Source organism: Marmota monax, unplaced genomic scaffold, assembly GCF_021218885.2.
Source record: "Marmota monax isolate L192 unplaced genomic scaffold, Marmota_monax_Labrador192_F-V1.1 WCK01_AAM20220418_F8-fsc00285, whole genome shotgun sequence".
NCBI lineage: Eukaryota > Metazoa > Chordata > Mammalia > Rodentia > Sciuridae > Marmota > Marmota monax.
The window spans coordinates 190800-217102 of NW_026695045.1; the positions used below are offsets into that span (position 1 = coordinate 190800).

The 26303-nt window shown below is 42.9% G+C and overlaps 1 protein-coding gene across 1 annotated transcript in view; it reads left to right on the forward strand.

Annotated features, from left to right (window-relative positions):
• Positions 1 to 26303, forward strand: part of Pitpnc1 (phosphatidylinositol transfer protein cytoplasmic 1) — a 253057-nt gene that overhangs the window by 104028 nt on the left and 122726 nt on the right. Inside the window, exon 3 of the mRNA XM_058573717.1 lies at positions 18112 to 18260. Within this exon, the coding sequence (XP_058429700.1) occupies positions 18112 to 18260 (149 nt within the window). The remainder of the gene's footprint in view (positions 1 to 18111; positions 18261 to 26303) is intronic.

Here is a 26303-nt window from a genome sequence, read left to right on the forward strand (position 1 = left end):
GGGGAACAATCCATTGAGTCTCATGGTCCTATACATAGGACACCTATAAAATTTAAATTGAGCTATTTTATAGGAGTTGTATAAAATTTTGTAGATGTCCTATATATAGAATGGTGGGACATAATGGGTTAAAACATACTGTTACCTGGGCCTCCCCTTAGAGACAGGATTCATTTAATAGGAAGTGCTGCCTGGGTGTTGGGGGTTTTGTTGTTGTTGTTTTGTTTTTTAAAAAAGCTCTCCTCGGACTGGAGTTGTGACTCAGTGGTAGAGCACTTGCTGACATGTGTGAGGCCCTGGGTTTGATCCTCAGCACCGCATATAAATAAATAAAATAAAAGATCTATTTACAACTAAAAAATATTTTTTTAAAAAAAGCTCTCCTCTGTGCAGCTTGGGTTGAGAAATTCAGCCCCCAAAGAGCAAGAGAATTTTTCTGAATGGGTGAAGAAGAGGGACATTTATTGGACTTGTGTCTAGGGGCATCATCATTAACATGCTGCTTCCTAGAATCTCTAGGTTTTCCCACAAAAACTGAGAGTCAGATGAGTCCTGGGATTCTGCTGCCCTTGGAGATGACCTACCCAGGAAGGCCAAGTAGGTGAATGAGACCATCTGGGCTGGTAATTCTTAGGAGAGAAATTCTTCCTTCTTCTCCCTGGTGCATTCTTTTCTTGGACTCCCCATCCAAAGACCTAGAGGATCAGGCTTTGGCTGTAGACTTGGAGATGGGCAAGCATGCTGCTTGCCTGGCTCTGAGACCTCAGTCAGCTTTCCATGGGTAGTAGGGCCTGCCAGTTTCTGGCAGCAGAAGCCCCTTACCAGAGCTCTGCATCCACCTTGGGGTTTACAGCCAAAGCTCCACTAGTGTGAGCAGTGCCTTCACTAGGGCAGTCTGTCTCCCACTTCCTCCCACAGCATGGTCCATTGTGACCAGTTGAGGACCTGGTGCTCACGCCCTGGCATCTGGTCCCACCGTCTGTCTCAACATGGTGGCCCTGACCCTCCTGGTTTCCAAGCACACGGAGTTGAGTGCTCCATCCCATGTTCTTGGACATTTTGCACTTCCTTTTAGAGTCTTTATATTTTGTTATTTTAGTATCATTTGTTGTTTGTTTGTCTATTTCTCTTACTAGAATCTGAGCTCCCTGACTGCAAGGACTGTATTCAATCCATTCTTATATTCATGGTGCCCAAAACATAATTGGTGTTCAATAACAATTTTCTAATGCATTTGATTTTTAAGAATTTTACCAGCTCCTTTACTATAAGAGTAGCTGTTTTCTATATGCTATTGAAATACAAACCAGAGAGAGAGAGAGAGAGAGAAGTTTGAAATGTGTCTCACATCTGAATCATTCCCACACCTATTTGACTATGGAGCTCTTTAACTTCCTATGGAATTGTCATTCCTTACTCTCATTCTGGGTAGATACCATTTATTAGTAGGTAGTGGAAGGCTTTTTACCTTTTGGAGGTCATGGACCTTTTAGGAAATGTGTGATTGAGGAGTGGTACACAGTTCAGGCACCCCTGAAGCCCACCCAAGATACTCTCCATGGTCAGGAAAAGAAAAGAAGGGAGGAAATTTCATGTGTGAGGGATCCACATAGGCCAAGACAGAAGAAGCTGGAAGAGATGGGGCTGTTCCGTGTTGATCATTTTGACCCTGATGAAGAGGTCTTGTGAGGAGGAGGAACCAGGGCTGAGTTGGGGGAAGCCATGTGGAATGCTTTAAATGCTTGGGGAAGAATTAGCAGATCCAAGGAACTGATTGACTCCGAAAATCAAGGCAGGTGCTGGGGCCGAGGATGACTTTACTAACAAAGTCTGGAGCCATGGTGGAATTATTTACAGAAACAGGAAAGCCTTGGAACAACAGCTTCAGCATGTCATGTAAACCCATGCAGTGATCATGTCGAAATGCCCCAACACGCCTTTATTAACTAGTGCTGAGTCTCTAGTCTCTAGTCTGGAAATTCATTTTAAGAATTGAATTTGCCATCTAGCTGGGCATCCTACCTTGAACAGTTAAAAATCAGATTTGTCTGACTTCTAATTTTAGAAGGAACTGGGCTGACCTTCATTCCGCTGTTGCTAACCGGAGCCCTGTTACCTGGGTGACTAGATTTACAATATGTCAGTATGCAAATACCATCTGCCCATGAGGAGAAAGCAGGAAAGGCCTTGCTCTTCCAGGGGCTGTCAGCAGTTCTGGAAATGTCTCCCTCTGGGAATGGACAGGAGGGCTTGCCGAAGAGAGCCCAAACCAGGGTAGGCGAAGTGATGCTTCATTTTCAGAACCTATTCTTCATGCTTTCCCCACTGAGGAATTTGGGCTACCTAAGGACAGCTCTGCAGGTCCATCATTAGAGGTGCACTCATAGAGGGAGCAAAAGACAAGTATGTATGTACACACACACACACACATTGCTCCAGTGGATCACAAAACACTCAGATCCAGATAATTGGAGTAGCTTAATGAAGACTTTGACCATGTGATTCCTGCCTCCCCAAAGGCCATTAGGAATCTGTTTTCCATCTGATAAGAGTGTGAGCTACACAAAGAGCCAGCCGTCCTGATCCTGTGAGCTTTGAAGAAGGGTAAAATGACTCCACCTTATTCCCCTGCACTTCAGGTCAGCTGGGTAAACCAAGGGATTTTTCTCCACGGAGCATCTATATTCAGCTCTTGTCCTGTGTATTGTCTCAGGCTGGGGTTTAGCATCACATTTAGAAACATTCAACCCCGAAGGCAAGGATGTTCTGCTGTTCTTTTTCATGCAATAACTGTCACATCCGCTGTCAGCTGCAGGAATCTGTCCCACCCACACATTTGGTGAGTCCAAATTAGGTGGACTCATTAAATTTAATTTTTATTTTCAAATCTCAAGGACATCCATGTGCGGGTGAGCGTCGTTTAATGGCTGTGTGTTGGAATTTGCATGGGAGGAAGACTTTCCAGGAGCTGGAAGGAGGACCTCAGGCTCTTGGCTTCTAGTGACCAACTTCCCCTGCGGCCTCTTCCCTCTTGCTTTGCTTTTCCCACCTCATTAAAAAACTCTTCCTGGAGTCATCTTAAAACTGTCAGCAGGGCTGGGGATGTGGCTCAAGCGGTAGCGCGCTCACCTGGCATGCGTGCGGCCCGGGTTCGATCCTCAGCACCACATACAAACAAAGATGTTGTGTCCGCCAAATACTAAAAAATAAATATTAAAATTCTCTCTATATATACCTCTCTCTCACTCTCTCTTTAAAAAAAAAAAAACTGTCAGCAGCATGCAAGACTGAATAAAGTCCCTTTACTTACAGAAAAATCTCACCCAGCCTTTAAAAGCCTTTCTCTGGATGTCGAGCACATGGCCAGGGACATTGATGTCTGACCAGATCCTAGAGCCAGGCTGCCTGGGTTCACATCCCAGCACTACTACCTACTAGCTGGTGACCTTGGGCAAGTTTCCTAACATCTCTGCTTCAATTTCCTCATTTGCCAGCTAAGCATAAAAACTCTTACCTACCTTATGTAGTTGTGAGGATTAAATAAGAACAGTATATCCACTGGAGCAATGTGTGTTTGTGTGTGTGTATGTGTGTGTGTGTGAGAGAGAGAGAGAAAGAGAGAGATGCTGTGAGCGAGTAAATTTCCAGGATGTGATTGCAGGCTGTGATCTGCCTCAGCCCGGCTGGCTGGGCAAACTAACCAGGGGGTGACGAGGAACTTGTGAAGGTTGATGCAGCAGGAGTGGGAACCTTTTATTGTAGGACAGGAGGGGTATATATACATTCCACACAGCTTATCTTAATTAACATAAACTAGATACAGCAACCAATAAGGAATCTCCACACTTAATGGCTCGCTGGCGTTACTTCACAAACCACTCCCTCTGGCAAAATACTAGGCACCATCTTGACTTGTTTACAGACTCTAACAGTGATCCCCCAGTTCCCTCTTGCCACATGATTTCCTATCTGCACAGATCAAGCCTTACTGTCTTTGGGGCACCCCTCCCCCACAGCCATGCTGATGCTACTCTGTCCTTAGCTCCTTGCACATTTGCAGTCTGTGCTGCCTGATTAGCACACTTAGTTAAGCTGTCTCTGCATATCGCCTTCTTGTCCCTAGCATGAAGTTTACTTCTTTAAGGTTCCTCTAGAGTAGTATAAGATGCCCTGAGGCCAGAGAGTGGCCTGGGCTGTTTGTTCAAGGGATGATTGCCCAAGTCTAAGACAGTGATGTGGGTGACCAAGGCCAGACTTGTACCATAGCTTACTGTTGGCCTTTGAAGCCACTTGTTTGGCCTTCTTGCTTATATAGGTAAACTAAAACCTGAAGTAGGTATGAGACATTGTAGGTAGGTAAAATGGTACAATTGCTCTGTAAAAAAGTCTGTTTTTTCAACAGGTTACACATTGTTACCTTATGACCCAATGATTCCTTTCCAGAGAAATGAAAGCATATGTCCTTACAGAGACCAATATACAAATGCTCATAGCAACATGACCCATGATAACCAAAAGGTGGAAACAACCCATGCGTCCATCAGCTGGTGAATGGATAAAGAAAGTATGATATATCCATACAAATGAATATTATTTGGGGATAAAAGGATGTATTAATTTTTGCTACAACATAGGTGAACCTTAAAAACATTTTAAATAAGGGATGGGATCTAGCTCAGTGGTAGAGCTTACTTAACATGTGTGAGGCCCTGAATTCAACCCCCAACACTGCAAAAATAAATTAATAAATAATAAATTACAAATAAAATGAAAGAAACCAGTCACAAAAGGCCACCTATTGTATGATTCATTTATAAGCAATGTGCTTATAAATAGAGACAGGAAGTAGCTTAGTGGTTGACAGAGGCTGGGAGTCAGGAGAAAGGGGAGTCACACTTCATGAGTATAGGGCTTTATTTGGCGTGATGGAAGTGTTCTGGAATTAGGTAGTAATAATGGTTGTATAGCCTTATGTATGTACTAAAAACCACTGGGAGGAAAACGTCTGAGCAACATCCATATTGTTTACTGCAGAGTTTAAAGTCTTTTTCAAGAGTAGCTGCAATCTAAAATAGAGTGGCTTAATTCATATGAAAAATGCAGATTATTAAGATTGATTTTGGGGGCTGGGGATGTAGCTTGGTGGTAGAATGCTTCCAAAGCATGTGCCAGGTCCTGGGTTCTGTCCCCAGCCCTGCAGGGGGTAAAAAAGAAGTATGTTTTTTTACCCCAAATCTTGGAGTCTAAGTTATATACACCTGATTCATAATTGAGTTCTGTAGGACTCTACGGCTTTCTATATTGCAATTCTATAATTTACTGTGCTACTGGTTGGGCCACTAAAATAACACTGAAAGCAGCTTCTATAACAGAAATAGAAGCACCCTTTCAGGTTAGGTCCACCTCTACCACCTCCAGGCTTCCGTGGTCATAATTCATAGCTGCGCCTTTGTGGTGCCCTTACAAAGAGGGTCTGAACTGTTTGCAATGTGTTTGGGCCTTTTTGACCTTAAAAGAGGCTTGATGTGTTGAGTTTGCACCTGGAGCATTTCCAGGGAACACCCTCCAACCCCCTGAAAAATAGCCATCTCAGTTCATTGGTGTTTCATTAGGAGTCTACTGATTGCTCTGCTGGTTTAAATAAGTACTAGGGTTGAAATCTCTCCCAGGTCTGTCTTGGTACTTATTTGGAAGATTTGATGCCCAAGTTCTGCCTCAAATGGGCTTTATAAGAATAAAGAGATCCCAGAGAAAACCTAGAGTTGACCTTAAAATGTTCTGTGATCACTTCTCACCCATTAGGATGGCTATTATCCAAAAAATGAGAAATGAGTGTTGGTGGGGCTGTGGAGAACCTGGAACCCTTGTGTATTGCTGATAGCAATGGAAAATGGTGCCACCGCTGTGGGAAACAGTTCAGTGGTTCCTCAAAAAGCTAAGTATAGTGCCCATAGTGCACACTTGTAATCCCAGCCACTCAGGAGGCTGAGGCAGGATGATTGCAAGTTCAAGGCCAGCTTCAGCAACTTAGCAGGACCCTGTGTTAAATAAAATATTTAAAGGACTGGGGATCTAACTCTGTGGTAGAGTATTTGCCTAGCATGTGTGAGACCCTGGGTTCGATCTCTACTACCACAAAAAATAAAATAAAATAAATGTGGGATTACCCTATGATCCAGTCATTGCACTTCTAGGTCTATGTTCAAAACAACTGGAAGCAGAAACTCAGATTCTTGTATGCAAATAAAATTCATTATTCACATAAGCCAAATGGCAGAAGCAGATAAATGAATAACCACATGTGGTCTGTCCTTACGATGGAATACCATTCAGCCTCAGAAAAGAGTGAAATTCTGACATATGATACAACATGGATAAACATTATGAAACATTATGAAATTTGAAAACATACTACACAGGGAAATTAGTCAGATGCCAGGAAACACATATTGTATGATTCCACTTTATGAGGTCTCTAAAATAGACAAATTCATAGAAGAAACAGACTATTAGAGAGTGGGAGAAATAAGGACTTGTTAAATAGGCACAGGGTTTCTGTTCAAGTCGATCTAAGAGTTATGGATTTCAGCAGTAAAATGGTTTTATAATCTTTGAATGTACCTAATGCCACTAAAATGTATATGCAAAAATGGTTAAAATGAGTAAATGTGGTGGCACATGCCTGTAATCCCAGCTGCTCAGGAGGCTGAGGCAGGAGGATCACACATTTGAGGCCAGCCTCAGCAACTTAGCAAGACCCTTAGCAACTTACTGAGACTCTGTTTCAAAATTAAAAATAAAAAGGACTGGATATGACTCAGTGGTTAAGTGCCTCTGGGTTCAATACCCCCCCGCAAAAAAAAGTAAAATTCATGTTGTATATATATTGGCAAGGAAATAAAGAAAGACTCCTATTTAAAAACAAAAACAATACTTTTTGTTGGTCATTTCATCTGCTTTCTTTTTTCTCCCAACTCTTTGAAACCATGGTAAATATATTTCACCATGGTGTTGCCTAGGGAACCTGTTCGCACCCTCAGGAGGATGTACAGAGACAGAGTGACTGCCCCCTATTGATGCAGTGAAGGACAGGTCACCACTGGACCTTAAAAGTACTCATTGATAGAATCTCTCCAGGTCATTAGAATGAGTCCAAAGTGCAATAGAAGCTCAGAAGATAGATTTTTTAATGTAGCAGTTCCTGGAAATGTACCCATCTACTCTGTTTTGCCTGTCTTCATTAGCTGTCTCTGGAGAGCAGGACTTGTCAATCGTTTGCTTTTCATTCCGCTTTTCTATTTGTTTTCTAACAAGGAAGAGACTCTTAGGCTGCAGTGCCTCCCTGCAGCCAGCCACACACCCTCTGTCTACAAGCACCAGGTCCCTGGTACCCTTAGCCTATCCCCCAGAGAGGAAAGCTGCTGGAACCTTCCAAGCTTAGATTCATAGCTAAGACTTGGTTCTGCTTCTCTCTCAACATTGCTGGATAGTTACCCCTGGAGTCTTGCTGAGCCAGCTAGCACTTAAGCAAGCAAAGAAGTTTGGTGACCTTCGGGTTGAAATTCTCTCCTGAGATCTTGTTTTGCTAGGCCTGAAGTAGCTTGAATGACTCTGAAAATGTTAAGGACAGCCACTGTTCACTTGTATGCAAAGCAGCAAGTGCTCTGCTTTGCATTCTGCTCTCGGGAAGGTCTCAAAGACACTGCAACTGACTACTGTCATTCCTTGGTGTCTTTCTCCTTTGAACCTGTACTACAGCTCCCCATGATGCTTTGGGTTATTTTCATAACTGATTTCACGAAGGGTTGACTTGAAGTCAGCAGCACCCAAACAGGGAGTTCTCTCCTTCTGGAAAGACCCTGGTACCCTGATAGTTGATGAACCTCTGTTCTCAGGACACCACAATCATGAGGCCAAGGTACTGAGATGATCATTGACAGAGGAGTTGGAATTAGATGGTGCAGGTTCCATGTCCCAGCAAAGTTCTGTCTTGGTTCTTTCCCTTTTGGGTCCGGTTATTGGCTACAGGTTTATGTTCCCCAGCAAATGCCAGTCTGGATTGCTTGCAGAAGGTCAGGCCTGTCACCAGACCTCATCATTTACTTGAATTATGTTCAGTTTCACTTTTCTTGGCAAATCATTAGAGAGCTCTGATTCCTGCAGCTGGCAGCCTTCTGTCTTCCAGGCGAAACCCTCAAGAAACCTTCTTCTTGGCCAGATACCAGGTCTGTTGTTCACAGCTCTGCTTCCAGTGTCTGTGAGGCCTGGCACACAGGACATGCTTGTTGAAAGAATGATCCAGAATGTACAAGCTTTAAGACAGTCTCCGAACCAATTTATGGAGGAACCCCATGTTCTGCCCCTAGAGCCAACTCCCCTAATGACTTTGAGTTCAATTCTACAAGTTCCTGTCTTTGCTCTCCTAATGGTTCTTCAGGCCTCCCATTAATGGCTGATTCGTTTAGCTTCTCATTTATAAATACAAAGCATGACACATACCTACTGCCTATTTTATATTATAAAAACCCTGTAAGTGCTGCTTGATACCATTTTGGCTTTTCCATTTGTTAGTCAAATGAATCCTTGGGGCCAGACTAACACCCCCTAATGCAATCAGTGTTGGAAGATGCATCGAAATGTGTGCTTTTACTCATCACATGCTATAAAGCACATTGTAACTCTCCTGTGCTCTTGTGTAGATGATTCTCTGAGGGGACTGAGTGTACTCCAAACAATCTGCAGTCTTGCAGCCATCAAGGGGTAATGGTGTGTTCGCATCTGTATAAGATATATTGGGGACCTTCCCTTGTAGTGAGTTGCTTGATTTCTATTCAGTTCAGTGCAAAACTTTGATGGGTTAAGCGTCACTGTACAGTGTTGCTTTATATTAGTTTGTCACAAAAGGGGGATTTAAAAAAATTTAATATCAATAACCCAGCTTCTTCTTAGATCTTTTTATCAGCTTTTTCATTCCTACACCCTGGCATAATGACCTAGGTATTACGTAAACAAGACACCTCAGAGGACTGCTTATAAAAATCCGGGAGAAAAGATAAATATGTGATGATGTGCTGATATCCTGAAATATGAGCTGCTGGTTTGTATATTCTTTGTGGGATCGGATATTGGTTTTTGTGGTTTATTGACCTGACAGAGTGACATCTGACGAAACACCTAAGAACTTTACACACTTTTTTTTTCCCTCCAACTTCCCTGTCTGCATGGAGAAATCTGCACATTGAATCACAGAGCTTAGAAGATTGAGGGGTGAGCTGATTATGTCCTCACCCTGGGCAGAGCCCAAATCAGTCCCTGGAGGTAAAAGTAGACACTTTCCCCAAAAGAACTGGAGTTGCTCTTGCTGGTCAGTCTCAGATTGAACCCAAGAGTGAGAAACAACCTAAGGGGAGGTCAAGGTCAATGAGGAACATGTCCTTGTAGACAGGTATTAAGGTCAAAAGAATCAGAATGTGTTTTTGTTCAGTTAATCATGTTTTTCCTTCTTCTAGGGTCGTTAGCTGCAACACATCACGAGCAGCACAGACCAGAACTCTGTACCCATTAAACGCTAACTGCCTAGTCCCCTGTGTTTCTAGTCCTGATATACACCATTCAACTTTCTATCTCCATGAATTTGACAACTTCAGGTGTCTCATATCTGTGGAAGTTCTTACACTCTTGAGAATGCTTTTGAAAATGTTTGATGTCACTACCATCAAATGAAACTTCTGCAGAAGGAAAAGATAGTCTTGAGCAGATGGTCATAGTTTTCCTTTGATTTCTTTCTTTTTTTGGATGCAGTTTCTCTATGTTGTCCTTGCTGGTCCCAAACTCCTGGGCTCAGGCAAATTTCTTACCGCAGCCTTTCAAGTAATTGGTTCTACAAACATGCACCACAGTGCTTAGTTAGGTTTTCTTTGGCTTCTGCATTATAAAAGTCTTTGGCAGTTGCCTCCCTGTCTTTCACTTCGTGGAACTGCAGCATAAGAGGGACATGAATGGAACAGATCTGCAAATCCAGGTCAGACATGGTGCAAAATAGAAGGAATGATAGCTGTGGCAGTTTATATACAGTTTGATAATTTAGGAAGCAGTTGCATTTGTGAATTTTTTTCTTACTTTATTCTCACCATGTCCTGTAGGTATTTTATTAGTCCCATTTTTAATGTCAACAAAATGTGGTTTGTCTAAGGTTACAAAGCCAAGCCAAGGGCAGGATCAGGATACTGGCTCCACGATTTCATTTCTAAAACCCCTGTGCTCTCTGCTGCAGCACACTGTGAACAATTATCACCTCTCTGGAGGCCCAAGTAAATAGCAGGGAAGGAAGGGCTTCTCCAGGCACCACCCTAATTACCGTGCTTGGAAGCTTGTGGCCTGCCTCTTGCCTCCTGACCAGCCAGCCTCCATAGTCCTTTTTTTTTTAATATTTATTTTTTAGTTGTAGTTGGACACAATACATTTATTTATTTTTTTGTGGTGCTGAGGATTGAACCCAGGGCCCCGCGCATGCTAGGCAAGTACTCTACCGCTGAGCCTCAGCCCCATCCCAAGCCTCCATAGTCTTGATGAGGTGTGTTGAATCTTAGCTGGTCTAGATCAGTGTCTAGGCCAGCACCATCTAATAGAAATTTTAAAAATCTATTTTTTTAGTTGTAAATGGACACATTACCTCTATTTTATTTATTTTTATGTGGTGCTGAAAACTGAACCCAGTGCTTCGCACGTGCAAGGGAAGCATTCCACTACTGAGTTACAACACCAGCCCCCAGTAGAAATTTATGAGTTGCCAATAAGAGCTATGAATGGAGTTTAAAGTTTTCTAATAGCCACACTTTTAAAAACATTTTTAAAAAATACAGGTAAAGTTATTTTTAAGAACATGCTGTAAAGCTGGGCATGGTGGCCCACTCCTGTAATCAGAGTGACTTTCGAGGATAAGGCCAGTCTGGGCTACTTAGCAAGACCCTCAGCAAACTTAGTGATACCCTGTCTCAAAATAAAAAATAGAAAGGGCTGGGGATGTAGCTCGGTGGTAAAGCGCCCCTGGCTTCAATCCCCAGGACCCCCCCCCCAAAAGAATATATTCTAGTAAGCCTCATATATCTAAAATACTACCATTTTAATAGGTATCGGTAGAAAAATTACTAATGAGTTAATTTTTTCTCTTTCTCCTACTCCTCCTTTAGTAGTTAATCTTTAAAATCTAGGGTGCATTTCACTTCTACAGCAGTCTTGTGTCACATGCTAAATTTTCAATGGAGATACCTGGTCTGTGTTTAGATTTTATAAAATTTCCAGTTGAAAGAGTAAAGTCATATACCCAAGATGTTTGAAATATAGTTAAAGGTTTTTAAACAAATGAACCAAGCATCTGTCTTTAAATTAAAATTGAAGAAAATTTGACATGAAGTCCCTCAATTACACAGGTCACATTTCAAGTGGTCACTAGTCACATATAGCAAGAAACTACTATATTCTAATTAGCTTACTAGGTAGGTCCAGACTGGGCCCAGTACCCATGGATGGGGGTTAGCAAACTTTTTCTGTAAAGGGCCAAATAATAGCTAATAGTTTCAGCTTTTAGAGCCATACATCCATCCTCTGTGAAAATTTCTGTACTCTGCTGCTGTAGTGTGAAAGCAGCCACAGAATGAATTAGCATGGATGTGTTCCAATAAAACTTTATTTAAAAAGCAGGCACCAGTGCACATAGTTTGCCAGCCACTAAAGCAGAACATTTGTCTGGTGCTTTAGCTATGTTGTGGGATTATCGAAAACAGCTCTAGCCTCTAGCTTTTTGAGATGAGGTTATTAAAACCTGGGTCCTTTGCATCTCCTTCCCTGTGTGTAATTACAATTTTGACACCACCTGGCGTGAAGTTGGCACCGAGCCTGAACCCTGTGTGTTCTACCTTTCAAATGTTCTCTTCAATGCGTGCCTTGCACACCATGGAACAATTGCTTCACTGTGCTTTGAGGTTCATGTATTGAGATGGAGAGGACTGGAAGAAAGGTTTCAACAAATGCACCAGGGGCAATATGGATAATATGAGAACCTTGCAAGAATGCCAGATTATATCACCCTCTGCTTTTTCCTCTAGACACACAGCCAGACAGAGTGGCAAGAATCAGACACGTTTCACAGATGGAAAAATAACGTAATTTCATGTTGAGTCGGAGGCACAGGTGTTTCTCTGCCTGTTAGGTTATATGGCATCCATTCATATTGATTGTAAAGGCCAAAGTAATTATAAATTCTGATTTTTTACTTGGGGCCTCGTCATCCCAAGTCATATCCTCAGGGAGTAAGTCCTCCTAGACAAAGTCATGTTTATTAGAAAGCAGTGGCTTACACTTGTCACATCCTGATGTTTGGAAATGGAGCTGGGATTAATGGAGGAAGAGAAAGGGGACAGGAGAGGGAGGACACGGGCCAGTTGGGAGGAAGATGACACCTCTTGGTTTTCTAGGGTAGGGGGTATGGGAGGTGGGCCATGCTAGAACTCCAGAGCCCAGCAGTTGGAGAAGCATTAAGTGAACGTCCTTTGTAGCTTGGAATTCTTTTAAACCAAGGACTTTGGGTCCTGTATTTCTTTAGTTAAGGATGAGGTTGAAGGTATTGATAGTGCTCAATTCATAATCCTTTGCCATACTCAGAATTGGGGCTTGGAGTCACCTTTTTGAAGTCATAGTTTAAGGCTGAACTGGGAAGTTACTCAATGGTGCTCAGCATTATAGTTTGTAAAAGCATTACCTGATGAACCAGCTCTGCTTCTCCAGACACGTTCTGTAGTTCTCTCTGGTGCAAATTCTGCAGCACTTTGAAACACACCACTCCATGCACGAGTGGGAAAAATCTGAATCCCCATGATGTTATTTGACTATGGAGATAATTATTTGGGGTAGCTATTCTGATAGCTCACACGGAGGCTCAGCTTGCAGTGTGGAGCTGTCTCTAATCATGATTGCCTGTAATGATGATTACCCTAACTCTGGAATTATAACAATAGATTTTACAAAGTGAGAGCCTAATTGCTCCTGCATTCCATATGTGATCACAGATTAAGCAACTTTGATCTTTCAGTCAGACTTTTGTTACTCAACTTCTGAAATAGCAAAGTTCAGAGGCATGACTTTCTGACAACCCCCATCCTTTTAAATCATAGTGATTTAAATCAGACTTGTTAAATCAATTCACCTGTGAAAGATATAAGGCCCAAAGACAGGTGGAGTAGAAAGAGTATTATTGACCTGTGGTGCACAGATCCCAGCTCTGTTGTGTAGAAACTACAGAAAGTCTTTGACTTCTCTAAGACTTAGTTTCCTCATTTGTAGAGATCTACCTGGCTGAATCATTGTATTAGAAATGAATACAAAACACTTAATCAGTACCTCTTGCTAATGGGCAGTCACTAAAGTTATGCAATGCTGTCATCATCATCATCATCAATTCTGTTACCAAGTCTGAGGTCTTCAGAACCCTCTGTGTCTTTCGATTTTGAGACCTTCCTTCAACAAACAAGTTTGTTTGCAGTAGTGATCAGAGATGTGGTATTTTTACTCAGTTAAGGATGGAACCTTGTAAGACGTTAGTACAAAAAAGGCAAAAAGAAATAGGCCTCCTAGCTGGGCACTGTGGTACATGCCTGTAATCCCATCGACTCAGAGGCTGAGGCTGGAGATGGCAAGTTTGAGGCTAGCCTCAACAATTTAGCGAGGTCCTAAGCTGTTATGTCAGATTCGTGGGACCCCAATAGACCTCCAGGAGCCGAATCCGATGCAATCACACAAGAGTCTTTATTGCAGGCTCGAGCCTGGACTCACAACCGTTTCCGACACAGCGGTCCCAGGGAATGAGTCCCGGTCCTTTGTTTAGTGAGATTTTATAGGTTTTGGGGGGATACTCTATGCGTCACATCACACAGCAAATCATTCCATACCGTGGGAAAGTCAAACAACAACTCTTAACATTGATTAGCACATTCACTGGTGGGAACAAGTTGGGTAGGGGTGATTGGTTAGTACAAGAGGGGGATTCCTTTGAACTGATTGGTTTAGGCCACGAGGGGTGTACGTGCTAAACTACATGGTTTCCCAACACGTTATCAACCACAATAAACTATTTGGGGGTCATCTGGCATTCCAGGTATTTTCCATGTCTCATGCTAATTGGAAGTTGCTAGGGGGGGTTGCTATGGGTCCTCACCTAGCCTCACTGAGTCAGGGACACCTGGCACCTCAGACTTCTCCTGTTATTTACAGAAAAACAACTCAGCAGGGTAGGTATGTGCCTAGGAGTGCTCTGGGGGTTTTTCCAAGGACAAGGGTCACGCCCCCTTCCTTGGATAGGCTTTGCTCTGAGGTAGAGGCTGGTTTCTCAAAAATGGAGTCACATTAGTTTCTCAAAGCAACTTAGTGAGACCCTGTCTCAAAATAAAAAGAATAAAAATGGCTGTAGATGTGGCTCAGTGGTAAAGATCCTCTGGGTTCAATTCCTAGTACCAATGGTGGCAGTGGGGTGGGTATGTGTGGGTAAAGAATAGGCCATCCTAAAGAAGGGACACTCCAGCCTGGCACACCTTAGTCCTGAGCAAGCACTGACGAATTCCCCCACTGTGCTCTGCCTCGGGATTCAGCACTGAATTCCCCCTTATTCAAACACTCACTCAATGCTGAATGTAGTTCTAGAATGCTCTGGGATTTGGCATTTTTAGGAGGATCCTCAGTGATGTAGAAAACAAGTGGTTTCGGGGCCAAACTGTTTGCTGCTTATGTCTGCGAATCAATTTGTGCTTTAAAAACAAAACAACATCATAAACTGCTTCTGGATGGCCCAGCTCCAATGACCACAAACAAAGAGCAGAGCCAGCCTGATTTTCTTGGTAGGGACAGAGAGGACAGTCACAGAGTCTTGCCTATCTGGGTGTCTGGGCTTGAGTATCCTGCCAACCCCCGCACCTACAGGTCACCCCCAGACCGATGCTGTCACAGTGAGCTAAGGCTGGCGTCTGCCCTGCGCTGGAGATGCTAGAATGATCCGTGAGGCTGGGCCCTCCACTGGCCACCCATGAATCAGCCTACACTGCCTCCCTGTTCTGTTCTCGTCCCTGCAGAGCAGGAAGCACTTGAACTGAGCCCAGCCAGGGCTGACTCGCTTCTGGCTAATGGCTTTTCTGTGTCATGTGTTGACCTTGGTACTATACATTTTTTAATATGTGAGTGAGTTGGAGCTTTTGCAGATGGTCTGATGTTTTGGCCCAGCTCTTCTGTAAACCCCACACACTTGAAGATAGGGACTTTTGGTTAAGGATGTCTGTTCCTGAATCTAGTCTACCCTTTTTAAAAAATCAAGATGAAAGTCACGTAACAGAACTTTCATAATGTTGTGCATCCTCCATTGCCATCCAAAACACTTTTATCCCCCTGCCCAAAGAACCTTTATACCCATTGTACTAATTTTCTAAGGCTGCATGACTAATACCACGTGTTCAGTGGCTTACAACTGTAGATGGGTATTGTCTCCCAAGCCTAGAGGAAGAAGTCTGAAGTCAAGGTGTCAGCAGGGCTGCTGCTTTCTGGAGGCTGTGAAGGAGAGTCTATTCCTTGTACGTGGCCATCATTTCTTCACCTTTCTCTGGCCTCTCTGACTCTGTCCAAATTCCTCTTTTCATAAGAAGGACACCAGTCACATTGGATTAGGCCCGTCCTAATAACATTTTAGCTGGATTACCTCTGTAAAGACCCTATCTCCAAATAAGGTCACATTCTGAGGTTCGGACTTAACCATGTGAACTTTGGGGGACATACTTCAACCCACAATGCCCAGTAAGCAGTTTCAGCATAAGTATGTCATTCTTTTTTATGGCTGAATAATTTTTCATCAAACAAACATACATTTTTTCAACATCAAGTCCAAAGTACCTGACAGTGAAGGCCATGCCCCTGAGCAGCTAAGCACCCTATTCAGGCTCCTGTTCCTGTCAGTGTAAGGTAGGGCATTGATCTCAAGGTATAGCTCGCAAATCTCCAATCTGTGAGCTTGTTCTTACTGCCCACTTTGAAAGAGCATTATAGTCTTTTTTTTTTTCCTTTTCCTTTTTGGGGCCTTTATTTTTGTTTATTTATATTGGTGCTGGAATTAAACCCAGTGCCTCACCCATGCTAGGCAAGCACTCTACCACTAAGCTACAACTCAGCCCTGAGCATTGTAGTCTTTGGAAACAAAAGTAAAAGCAGAACTGGACCTCAGGGAAGCCAGGTCAAGCTTTTGATCCTGATCCTAATTCATCTTTAAAATGGATTTGATCTTCCAGTTTCCTCTTCCTGCTCTTATCCTCAGCACTGTCTTCTCCCTGCATCTGCACAAATGCACTCATATTGAAAGCATTTTTAAACACAGACCTTTCTGAAGAGGGGTGTGGCCCAGATGGGAAGCATAGTCCTTAGAGAAGACCCAGCCAGCTCCAGCCCACTCCTGTCGTCATGGTTACTGGGCCTGGTCCCTCAGCTTGGAGCTTCTTCACACTCCCCTCCCTGCACCTGCCTCAGCACGAGAGGGTCCTTCCACCGCGTGTACACTGCTGGCTCATTCATTTCTCTCTTATGCACGTAGGCCGGGGAGATGTCTGGCCAGAGTCCTTTTGAGAACAAACCAGAGTTGTCATTAGCTTGCTGCAGACTCAGGCCCCGCTCCCAAGTCTCAGAGTCTTGGTGGCAATGACTTCTGTCTGTGTTACCTCACGCCTCATCTGCAGGAGGGACTGAGCAGGGTCACATCATTCTGCCTCTGACCCTCAACAGACTAGTTTCTCATGCAAACATCGTTTTCCTGCCTCCTGTCTCCTCACCCCATCAAAATAATTTTGTCGTTTTGAAAGTGCACTGGGGAGTGAAATGCCGGCTGGCCCCAGCATTTTCAGAGAGGCAGGAAGGAGAGTGAAACATCCTGAAGAATAGAAAATGTTCCTATTGTATGTTTCTCCATTTTGTCATTTTTAGAGTAGGACATGTGGCTTCTGGGACTTGGGCTGGGAGGCCAGGCACCTACAGTGGAGTTGAATGAAAAGGAGTTAAAGATACTGAGGTTGGTTCTCATGTGATGCGCCCTTCTAGAGCTTAGGTTCTTAGACTTGGTTCCAGCCATTGTTGGCTTGGATATTTGGAGCTTGAAAAGGCTTCCAGGATCCCAGCAGCTTGGGAGGCTGAGGCAGGAGGATCACAAGTCCAAAGCCAGCCTCAACAAGTTAGCGAGACCCTGCCTCAAAATGAAAAGGGCTGGAGATGTAACTCAGTGGTTAAGCACCTCTGGGTTAAATTCCCAGTACCCGCCCCTCTCTCCCCTCAAAAAGCTTCCAGGAAGCCAGGCACAGTGGTGCACACTTGTAATTCCAGCAACTCTGGAGGTTGAGGCAGGAGGATCACAAGTTTGAGGCCAGCTTTCACAATTTAGTGAGGCCCAAAGTAACTTAGTCCCTATCTAAAAATTAAAAAAAAAGGGGGCTGGGGATGTGGCTTAGTGGTTAAGCTTCCATGGGTTTAGTTCCTGAACTGGGGAAAAAATAAAAATAAAAAGTTTCCAGGTGGTGTCCAGTTGCCTGTGAGAACTGCTATACTAGGGCCTCCAGGAGAGATGAGCACCTCCAGGGGTAGTAGAGGCACATAATAGTCCACGTCCAGCAATCCTGCTGGTTAGGCAGAAAGCAGGGACAGAAGCAACACACCCTAGGCAGCCTTTGGCCAAGCCAAATAGGATATTAGCTCCATGTAACCCTTAGGACCAGGATGGAACGCGAGACTCCTGCACTCCCCTCCCCTGCTGCTGTGGAAGGGCTGGTCAGCGCTGAACCTTAAAGACTGCCAGCCACCCCAGGGAGCACTTGCCAAGGTGATGCGGAACATTTGCAGGAACATGCCGTTTCTGCATTCTGCTCACACTAGTTCTCTTCCTAGCTCCCAGAGAAAAGTCACATTAGGCACGAGTGCCTGCTTTCTTTTCTCGGCAGAAGGTGCTGATGTCATTAGTTGCTCCGGCGCCACGGTGGGAGGGGGATTTGTCAGAGGCAAGCTGGGGGGCTGACCTCTTTGTCTCTGTCTCTGTGTGCTTTGTAGTACAAAATTGGACAGCTGTACATGATCAGCAAGCACAGCCACGAACAGAGTGACCGAGGAGAAGGGGTGGAGGTCGTCCAGAATGAGCCCTTCGAGGACCCTCACCATGGCAATGGGCAGTTCACGGAGAAACGGGTGTATCTCAACAGGTAAGTCATGGCAGTGGGTGATACACACAGGAATCCCTCGCACCTGAGCCCGTGGTGCCATTGAGATAAAGGCTGTGAGTGTCCAGGAGAGAAAAGGTCACTTGGAGAGCCATTCACCCACCCTCTAAAGCCAGCAATCTCATTGCTTCCAAAAACAGACCCCACCCTCCTTGCATTCTGTGAAATGGACTCCAGCTGCATTTTCAGTGGAACTTACCCCTTCCCTTTCCCGCCCTTGGATGGCACAAGATGAAATCTGACCTTAAGAATCAAATGACTTAGTCTTGTCCCTTGTTTGGCATCAACTATAGAAAAAGATACCTAGAAATTGTAGGGAAAGTCTGAGGGTGGCAGTGGATTTCTATTTACTGTCAAGCAGCTACTCAGGTGTCCACAAAGAGAAATGACAAAATGAATAGGCACCTGTGACCAGAGTGATAGTGAACTCAACTTTTCCCAAGTAGAGGCTGTCACTCTGCATTGGAAAGGAATCAGAAACCATCATTTTCTAATGCAAAAATACCATTTGTTTTGTGAAATGTATTCTTAATCTTTTGCTGTTTGCTTATCGCTGGTGGCACAATTGATCATTAGGGCTCCTCTGATCTTATCCACACCCAGTACACCCAGCCAGGCCTCCTTCTTCCCTTCACTTCTTTCCTAGGTCACATGAAATACGTTGTACTAAAGTTAGCTGTCAACCCCAGCAAACCAGTGTGGTATTAGCTTTTCCACAGCTGACTTTATACCCAGCTGTGGCCTCTCTAGTTGGCCTATTTGTGATTATTCAGAGCCTTTCCAACTTACTTGCTGGACAGCACCCCCAGTTTATTCACTGACCCTGTGAATATTCATCCATTCTCCATGACTTGTATGTACACAAACGATTCTCAGAGGAGCCATATTTGGATTTCACCATTCCAACATGGGCTTCACTCTCTGGCAGGGTGAAATAGGCCATTCTGCATTGTACTTTGGGTTCTGTTAGCAGTGCAGGTGGAAGTTCCAGGCCAGTATCTTGGGGCAATGGCCTGGGGCTGATAAAACCAAAGCCTTTTTATCTGCCCAGAGATGCAGTAGCAGGGAATTCCTGAGTCATAATGAAATGCAAATGAGATGGATCCCATTCATTTATTAGAAGCTGTGAATTCCCGGGATTTGGAACCAGTTCTACCAGCTGTTGATTTACAAGGAATCTCTGAGCTCTGGGTCTGACCTGAGGATCGCTTCCTTACAGAGACAGATTTCTCTATATGAGGTTTGGCATTCATCATGTGGAGGGTGTGAAGCAAATATTGAACAGTTTTCCCCCTTGGGATCACCTCTGTAGAGCAAGAAGAAGTGAAGGAAATGCAGGAAAATAGAAACTATGGAAAATTCCATTTCTTGGCAGGCGATTACATTCTCTTAAGTTATTGCCTGGGGAATGTTCTCTATGTACCAAAAATCAAGAAAAATTTTAGAAACTTTGTAACTTTTGCTGAAACAGAATAAGAAGTATCCAGCTGTCTCTGTCATATCTGTTTTCTCTATCAAAATATATGATATTTATTTTAAAGGAGAGTCATAAACATCAGTAAAAAGGAAATTTGTTATAAATAGAATATGTGGACTTCCAGTAATAGTAACTAAAAAGATTAATGTAGACCCTCCCCCACTTCCTATGACAAACACAGGATGAAATATAACAATATAAAGCTGAACTCAAAACAAAGAAGGGGAAATCCTCAGGTAATAGAGAACGGGGGAAACTTGAACCACAGTGGTAAGCATACCAATGAGTGATGAAAAAGCCATGGGACATCAGAATCCAGCGTAGGCCCTGACAACTTGGGGTCAGGGATGTCATCCCATAAGGGGGCAGGAAATGTGGCCTCAGGCCCACACAAATGGGAAGTTAGAATTGAGAATCGGGCATAAAAATCAGTCAAGGACTGAGAGGGGTTACTACCCAGAGATCCACATTGAAAGAACTACTGAAGGATGTACTTAAGTAAGAGGAAACTGAGTTCAGGAAGGAAAGAGTTATCTAGAAGTAATAAATAAATTGGTAAACATTTGAGCAAATATGAATGAGCAGAGAATGTTTTAAAAATACTAACAATGACTAATTTGGGGTATATTTATAGAATCTAAGTAATAGACAACAGAAGATAAAGGTAATTATGGTAACAAAAACACTCTAAGGTGCTAATATTGTTTAGGAATGGCAGAGAAATGTTTGTTGATTTAGTCTTTTTAAGGCAGGTAAGTACTCTCAGAATGTAAAGTGAGGGAGTGGTAAAACAATAAATAACTTCTGAAAGAAAACATAATCAATCCCTAGAAGGCAGGGGAATTAAAAAGGAAAGCCAGCTGTGGATGTTGTCCAGTGTTAGAGCATTAGCCTTGCAGGCATGTGCCCCTGGATTCAATCTTCAGCATCATAAAATAGATAGAAAGAAAAAAAAAAGGTATGCCAAACAGAAAACATATATTTTTGATGTCAAACTAAATAAAAATCTCAGATACTCACTTATTCCATTACCCTTGGAGGTAAGATCATGTGACCTATTTCTGACCAATTAAACATAAGGTCTTTCCCCAACTCCCAAGAGAAGGATGTTCAAGGGACCCTCTTTCGTATTCAAGAGGGGTATGATCTTTTAAGAAAGGGAGGAGGACCCTCTCAATTCTTGCAGTGCTATTTCCCAGTTGATGCCAAGGCCAAAAATAAAATCCTTTTAACGTAGAGGATCAGTTGCTTATATGATTTCATGCCAGTGTTTTCTTTATTATTTTATAGTAAAACAGCCTTCAGGAAAGAAAATGAAGAAAAAAGAGCTGACTCAGGAAGGTGACTTCTGGGAAAATAATTGGTAGAACCTACCACAGGAACCTTGATAACAAAACTGAACAATAATAGGACAAAAAGAAGATTTATAGATGAATCTCAACTAAAAACATGAAATTCCTGTGTAAAACATTAGCAAATCAGAATAATAACAACAAACCATGACTTGCTCAGATTTATCCCTGAAATTAATTTAACATTTAGCCAGGTGTGGTAGAGCATGCATGTAATCCCTATAAAACCTACACGATTTATTGTACATTGTAAGTTTTAATAAAACTTTAATGAATTATGAGTATGGGGTTGTCTTGCCAACATGATTTGGGAGTCTAAGGTAGAAGGATCACAAGTTCCAGGCCAGCCTCAATAATTTAGTGAGGCCCTAAGCAACTAGCAAGACCCTGTCTCAAAATAAAAAATAAAAAAGGGCTGGAAAGTGGCTCAGTGGCGCAGAGTTCAATCCCAGGTACCAAAAATGAAAATAAATTAGTAAATTAACATTTAATAAATCTTTCTGTGTACTTTTCCACAGTAGTCAGGAACAAAATAAGGATCCTTGTTATCACCATTTCTGTCTCACATGTGAAAGTCCTGATCAATGCAATAAAACAAGGAAGGAAAGCTGGGGGTGCAGCTCAGTGGTAGAGTGTTGGCTCAGCATGTACAATACCCTGGGTTTGATTCCCTAGCCCCCTCACACAAAGCAATAAAAACTTATTAAAGGAAAGGAAGAAACAGAATTTCAATTCAGATATGATTAACGGAAATTTCAGACATCCCAGATAGGTTAGCATCATATAGGAATGCAAAATTGCTGAGTATAAATTAATATACAAAAATCAATCAAGACCAGAAGATAGGAATGCCGGAAGAGAGATGTAGGCTCCATTTTTAGAAGACATTTTCAAACACACAAGTCATCTGAGAATGTGGTTGGTGCCTTATAGTCAATTATGCTGTTGTGGGGTTACTCCGGCATAACTGGGACACTCATAGAGTGCCTTCGCAGATTCAAACACCAGACAGGTAGTTAAACACAGTAGATGGCTGGTTCAGTGGACAATCTGGAAGACCCTTCAGAACTCTCTACATTCAGAGTATTCAATAGACATTATCCTGACTCTCTCTCAGCATACACAAGTAACCAAAGAGGCAGAAGAAAAAAGAAGTATTTTTAGTTTCCTTTATACGTCTAAACTGGGTCCATCATTTTATAATCAAAAAGGCTTTTGACTTTTTTCAAAGAGAATAGGCATACATTTTAGGACCAGGGAGACCATGATTTAGCAATAGAGAAAGAATAATGGCCGGACTATGAATTAATAAGATGAATTCCTATAATCATAAAACCAAAGCTATTACTTGAAAGTCACAACCTAGTGCCTCCTCAAACTAATTCCTGTCCTGCATGCAAAGTTGTTTGACTACCATGTTGGCAAGACAACACCATACTCATAATTCATTAAAGTTTTATTAAAACTTACAATGTACAATAAATCGTTCAGGTTTTATAGGGAAGCCCTTAATGAAGTAAGAACAATCCTATTTCCTTATTGAGGTAGGGTCCAAGGATACCTGGTTCCCACATTCATGAGTCTACCTGTCCATCTTGTGAGTGTTCATAGGAGAGCAGGTCCTAAGAATGGACTGGCAGTAGCTAAGATGTTCCCAGTACCCCACTTAATAACTCACATTATTAAATATAGTCTCCTATGGACCTGAATTCATGAGCTGGCTAAGTGAATGGATCTATATGTGAAGTCAAATCGCATTCACAAACTGCTCTGTTACCCAAGGTTACTATTAGAGGCACTGGAAATATTCAAAGACTGTGTAATCATGACCTACTCTCCAGTTAATGTGGAAAGAAGAAAATTGCACAAAGGGGAGTTAGATTCAACAATAATTATTATCAAGCAAAGCCCAAACATCTGTGTTCTCTCTGGCTGGAGCATAAGTTACTTAAACTGAAAAAGCAGAAATAGAGACTGTCTTCTAAGCAGAAAGAGTATTTCATGGAATAATATTAGGGACCCCACAGAATTATCTGGAGGCAAAAGAATGGGCAGGAATCCGATGGCTCCAGAGGGCCAAGAGCGCAGTGATGACCGCCATCTCCAACTACAACCAGACTGCTTCCTTCTGCCACCTCTGCTGCCTCCAGCCATCACCAGCACGGTTCTGTGGATGCACCCCAATTTCCCCTTTGTTCTCTCTATCCCTTGTTTCAAAATTTCAAATGTAAGCATCCTATGGGTTTACAGACCCAGCCCTGACGACCTATAGCAGGGAAAAGAACTTCCAGACTGTTTTCCAAAGGCACTAGACCTTTTATTTATTTATTTATTTTTTAATTGTAGTTGAACATAATACCTTTATTTTACTTATTTATTTTTATGTGGTGCTGAGGATCGAACCCAGGGTCCCGCACGTGTGAGGTGAGTGCCCTACCGCTGAGCCACAACCCCAGCCCTGGCCCTTTTATATTTCTACTAGCAACACATGAAAGTTTCACTTTTCCCACATAGTAAGTGAAGCTGGCTATCGTGTGTCTCTTTGATCATAGCCCTCCGGTTGGGTGTGAAGCAGTATCTGGTGGTTGTTTGTTTGTTTGTTTTTAATTTTTATCGATGTTGATGTCCTTTATTTTATTCATTTATTTGTATGTGGTGCTGAGAATCGATCCCAGTGCCTCACACATGCTAGGCAGGCGCTCTACCACTGGGCCATGACACCAGCCCAGTGTTTTAATTTGTATTTCTCTAATGATGAATAATGCTGAGCATCTCTTGTATATATATTGGCCATTTGCATATCTTCATTTGAGCTGTCTATTCAAATCCTTTGCCCATTTTATAAGTGTGTCAAATGTGCCTTTAAAACAACATGCATCTCTCACATTTCCCAGGGACTGTGGAGTTGTTCCGCCCTCCAGCACTTCCTGCAGCATCTGATATTTGGCTGGGTGCACCATACACTTTGGTGGTTGCCTAATACATTTAGTATATTAGCACTAACGCATCGTCCATATACATGGAGTCTAATACAGAAGTACATTTGGTAGTTGTCCTTGGGTCTTTGATCCAGTTCGGTTGACCAAATAAGTGGTCTTTCTTGTCTTGTCTTCAAAACTCCTGGTTTCAGTTGACATCCAGAAAAAGGAGGCCAGGCTTGGAATAGTGATTCTAAATAAAACTGTCACCCAGAAACACATGATGGGGGACTTTTCCTTTGTCACCTTTTGTTTTCACTCCATCCAAAGCATCTCTCCAGTCCCTTCCCAATGAAGCCCATGGGGGGAGAAGGGAGCAGAGCATGGGAGGAAAGATAGAGCCTATTTTTAGGCTTGTTTTTTAGTCATGAGTGTCACCACCACGGCTGCTGGATTATTAGGCTGTGCTGGCAGCTGCCAGTCAGGGAGCCTTGCCAGCTTCTAATGGTGATCCCGACTAATGCCTCAATTGATTTGCACGGGGAAAATAGCATTCTCCCCACTCCATGCCCTTACCTTCCACGGCAATCTCTCCTGGCCTCTGGTGATTTGGTAGCAGAAGATAAAGCTTCTAGAAGTCATGGATCCTTTTTGACAGGGCATGCAAAGCCGCCAGCTGGTCCTTTTACCTAACAGCACAGTGGTGGAACTTTGCTGCCATGGCTCTGTGCTCTCTATCCCATTTCTTCTTCCTATTCTATCAGCAGATTCTACCAACTCTGCTGAGCAAATCAATGCCATTTCCCAGATTCCCCAGAGTCAGCTTAATGCTTAGAGCTCATGTGGCTTTGGGAGAGGCCACTGCTCAGGTAGTGGAGAGAGTGTCCCAGTAAGAGGTTCTGGCCTGATAGCTTGTTTCCATGCTTACTTCAAAGAAGATTCTTAGTCAGAAGAAGATTCATAGTCCTTTCTGACTTCTGGATATATAATCTTCATTCTTTGAAAAAAATACTCATGGAGTACCTTTCTAGATGCTGGGGATGCTACACTGAACAGAACAAAGGTCCTTGCCCAGGTGGGACTTGCACTGTAGGTGGGAGTAGCCAAGAGTGCACTACAACCACAACAGAGAACATTCTAGATTTTACATTATTAATATAATTAGCATATAAGGAGATATATATGTATATACATACACATATACATACACACACACACACACACACATATATATATATATGAAGGTGAGAGTGCTATGGAAGTACTAGAGTGTGTGAAGGGCTTCCTCCTTTCATACCTCTCAGTCCAAGCTATTCTGTTCTGTTACCATCTCAATACTTAAGAACACTCTGCTTCCTCAAGTACTCTCACAGGAAGTTATAGAGATGGAAAGTTTTGGCCTGATTGGGATCTTAGAGGGCATCCAGCTAAGCATTTTCCACCTTGGCTCTGCCTCACCCCTGAAAGATGATGTTGACAGGAGTGACTGTTTCCTGGGAGCTCCCCAGCCCGCTGACCACATTACCCTAATGCCATTCAAGCAGAGCCTTCAAAGAATCTGCATAACACAGGCCCCCTTTCCCCAAACCTAGCCCAGAGTTTAAGTTGGTGGGGTCTTTGTCCAAGTGCAAGGAACTTTGTTTCTGGGCAGTTCCTGTGGATGAAGCACAGCAGCTCAGCCTCCTGCAGGTGATAGCTGTGGTCTGGAAACTCTGCTCATCTCCTTATTGCTATATAAACAATTACATTAAGAGCACAAGTGAAAGACCAGCCAGAACGACCATTTAGAAGAGTAAGTGAATGAATCAGAATAGCTGAAGAAGAAATTTAGAGACCTCAGAAATCACTGTTCGTACAACTGGATAAGGGCCATCGATTATTATCAAATCGTTGTCAAATGTCAAATTTCACCACAAAGAAGAAATGAAAGGTCAGAATATTCCTCCTGGATCAGAGGGAAATGAGGATACAGGGTAGTGGGGTCCCCTTTAAAATGAACTCCTGTCATTTGAACATAATCTCAGTGCAGGAAGAGACAGGATTTAGGTTTAGGTGTCTGTTTAGGAGAAAATCCCTGGTCCGTCTTTTCTGCTGGGAATGTTTAAGTTTCAGATTTCCAGTTAAGACTGTCACAATTCTGACTCCTGTTGAGAAAATGAAATTAGATTCCATTTAGACCACATTTAGCCTAATGATGTTCACTACCTCCTGGATCAGGTCCCAAGTGAGCATATACTGCAATGTGAGATTAGATCCGAGGGGAAACTTTGAGACAATC